Source organism: Pezoporus wallicus, unplaced genomic scaffold (assembly GCF_028554395.1).
Source record: "Pezoporus wallicus isolate ANWC-B61680 ecotype Strahan unplaced genomic scaffold, APGP_CSIRO_Pwel_v1 contig_12590, whole genome shotgun sequence".
NCBI lineage: Eukaryota > Metazoa > Chordata > Aves > Psittaciformes > Psittacidae > Pezoporus > Pezoporus wallicus.
In genome coordinates, this window is record NW_026636572.1 from 1 (window position 1) to 2439 (window position 2439).

The window sequence follows — 2439 nt, forward strand, 5'->3', positions numbered from 1 at the left end:
ACAGCTCGCTCAGCTCCTCCGCCGTCGCCTCCTCGGGGACGTTGCCCACGAAGAGCTTCACGCCGGGGCGCATGGCGGCGGCGGAGGCCGAAGGGAGCGGAACGGAACCGAGCGGCGGCCGCACAAAATGGCGGCGTCTCCTCAGCGCCGAGCGGGACGCGCGAGCGAGCACTGCGCCTGCGCAACGGCTGCGCGCCTTCAGCACTGCGCATGCGCACCACACCCCCCTCCGCCTACACGCCCCGCCCTCCTGCACAACGCCCCATAAGCCACGCCCCCTTGAGTCCCCCCCCTTGCATTGGCCACGCCCCCTCTTAAAGGGGCCGCGGGGACGCACATTCCCGGCCCCCCCCCCAAAGCCGCGGAGGCTGCAGAGCCACTGAGCGTTTATTGACGGCCCGGAGCTGCTCCTAGAGGTGGGGGGCCGGGGCCACTGTGGGGCTGGGAGCGGCCGTAGGGCTGGAGGCTGCCGTGGGGCTGGAGGTTGCCGTGGGGCTCCTGGCCCCTGTGGTCCGGTCCCGCTCCTCCCAGAGGGTGATGCCGTCGCAGGAGCAGACCTGCTTGGGGTTCTGGAAGAGTCCGGCTGCGCGGGCCACGACGCCGCAGGCCAGCCTGAAGGGGGGGGGGGAAACGGGGGTCACGGGAGGTGGGGACGTGAGTAGCCCCTCTGGTCACCCCACCCCCCCCCCCCAAGTCCCCCCAGAGCACTTACCCCGGCCCTGAGTTCCCCGTCACCCGGGAGAGCGGGTGGGAGCCTCTGCCCAGGTCGTCCTCGCCCGCATCCACCACCACTGAGCGTCCGATGATGTCCCAGACCTGGCAGGACCCCCCAGCCGTAAGGATGGGGCTGAACCCCCTCCCCACAGCCATGGGGCACAGCCCAACACCCCCCCCCCCCCCCAGCCATAGAACTGGGGTCAGACCCCACACACAGCCATGGGGAGCAGTGTGGACCCCCCCTACAGCCACAGAACTGGGCTCAGATCCCCCCACATCCATGGGGTGCAGCCTGGATCCCCACCATGGCCGCGGGTCCCAGCCTCACCTTCAGGCGTGAATCCTCCATGCGGAAGCTGGCTCTGCCCTCAGCATCAGCCCAGATGTTCCCCAGGTCCCCGACGTGCTGCAGTGGGGCAAAGGGTGGTATTAGGGGGGTTCAGGGGGTGTCCAGAAGCCCCCCCAACAACCCCATGGCCGCAGCTCACCCGGTGCTGGTCCTGGGGTCCCCCATGGTGCTCCCCATCGGGGTTAAAGTGTGCCCCGCAGCTACAAAGAGGGGAGACACAGGGTGAACCCCGGGTGCCAGCCCCCTCAGCACCGCGGGGGGGGGGGGGAGGTTCCCGTGTGCCCCCCAACCTCTTCCGTACCTGTCACAGGGCTGCGAGAGGTCCCCGAATTCATGGACATGGAGCCCGTGGGGACCCGGGGGGAGCCCATCGACGGCTCCGTCCACCAGGCACCGCGTCGGGGAGACCTGCAGGAACCGCACCAGACCCCGCACGGCGCCGGGACCGGAGAGCGCGGCCACCGCCGCCCCCAGGCTCGCTGCGGGGGAAGCCATCAGCGCCCAAACACCCCCCACCCCAGTGCCCCCCCTCCAACACCCGAACCCGCACTCACCGGCCTCAGAGCCCCCCATTCCCTTCAGCACCGCGCGGCGCCCCGAGCGCTCCAGCAGCTCCCGCACACGCTCCGCAGCCACCGTGGTCTCCACCAGCACCGACTGCGCCTCCGGCCGCAGCTCCAGCAGCCGCACGCCTGCGGGGGGCACCGGGTGACGGGGAAGGGAACCGGCTCGGGGACGGCGGAAGGACCCGCACTGGCAGGGGGGAACGGAGGCTCACCGGGGGCTCCGTCCAGCGCTGCCCGCACGGCGTCTGCACAGCTCCGGCACCGCATCTGCACCGCGAACTCCAGCTGCGGGACGGGGGTCAGCACCCGTGAGGGGTCCTGCACCCCTAAAACTGCCCTGCAAGGGGCCACGCACGCCCACAACTACTGTAACCGGGGCTCTGCACCCCTAAAACTGCTCCTAAAGGGGTCCTGCACCCCCTGAACTGCTGTAAATCTTGCACCCCAAAACTGCTGCACAAGGGATCCTGCACCCCCTGAACTGCTGTAAATGGGGCTCACCACCCCTAAAACTGCTCTTAAAGGGGTCCTGCACCCCCTGAACTGCTGTAAATGGGGCTCTGCATTCCCAAAACTGCTCTTGAAGGTGTCCTGCACCCCTTGAACTGCTGTAAATGGGGCTCTGCACCCCCAAAACTGCTACACAAGGGGTCCTGCACCCCCTGAACTGCTGTAAATGGGGCTCTGCACCCCTAAAACTGCTCTTAAAGGGGTCCTGCACCCCCTGAACTGCTGTAAATGGGGCTCTGCATTCCCAAAACTGCTCTGAAGGGGTCCTGCACCCCTTGAACTGCTGTAAATGGGGCT

At 68.3% G+C, this 2439-nt stretch overlaps 1 protein-coding gene across 1 annotated transcript; it reads right to left on the minus strand.

Annotated features, from left to right (window-relative positions):
- Positions 1-410: 410 nt before the first annotated feature.
- CCS (copper chaperone for superoxide dismutase) lies at positions 411-1969 on the minus strand (the record flags this gene model as incomplete). The annotated part of the gene is made up of 7 exons (XM_057400582.1): positions 411-612; positions 713-816; positions 1046-1123; positions 1206-1266; positions 1368-1545; positions 1621-1758; positions 1845-1969. Coding segments are annotated over 7 exons (886 nt in total), but the record flags the coding sequence as incomplete, so codon positions are not given.
- Between the last annotated feature and the right edge of the window lie 470 nt (positions 1970-2439).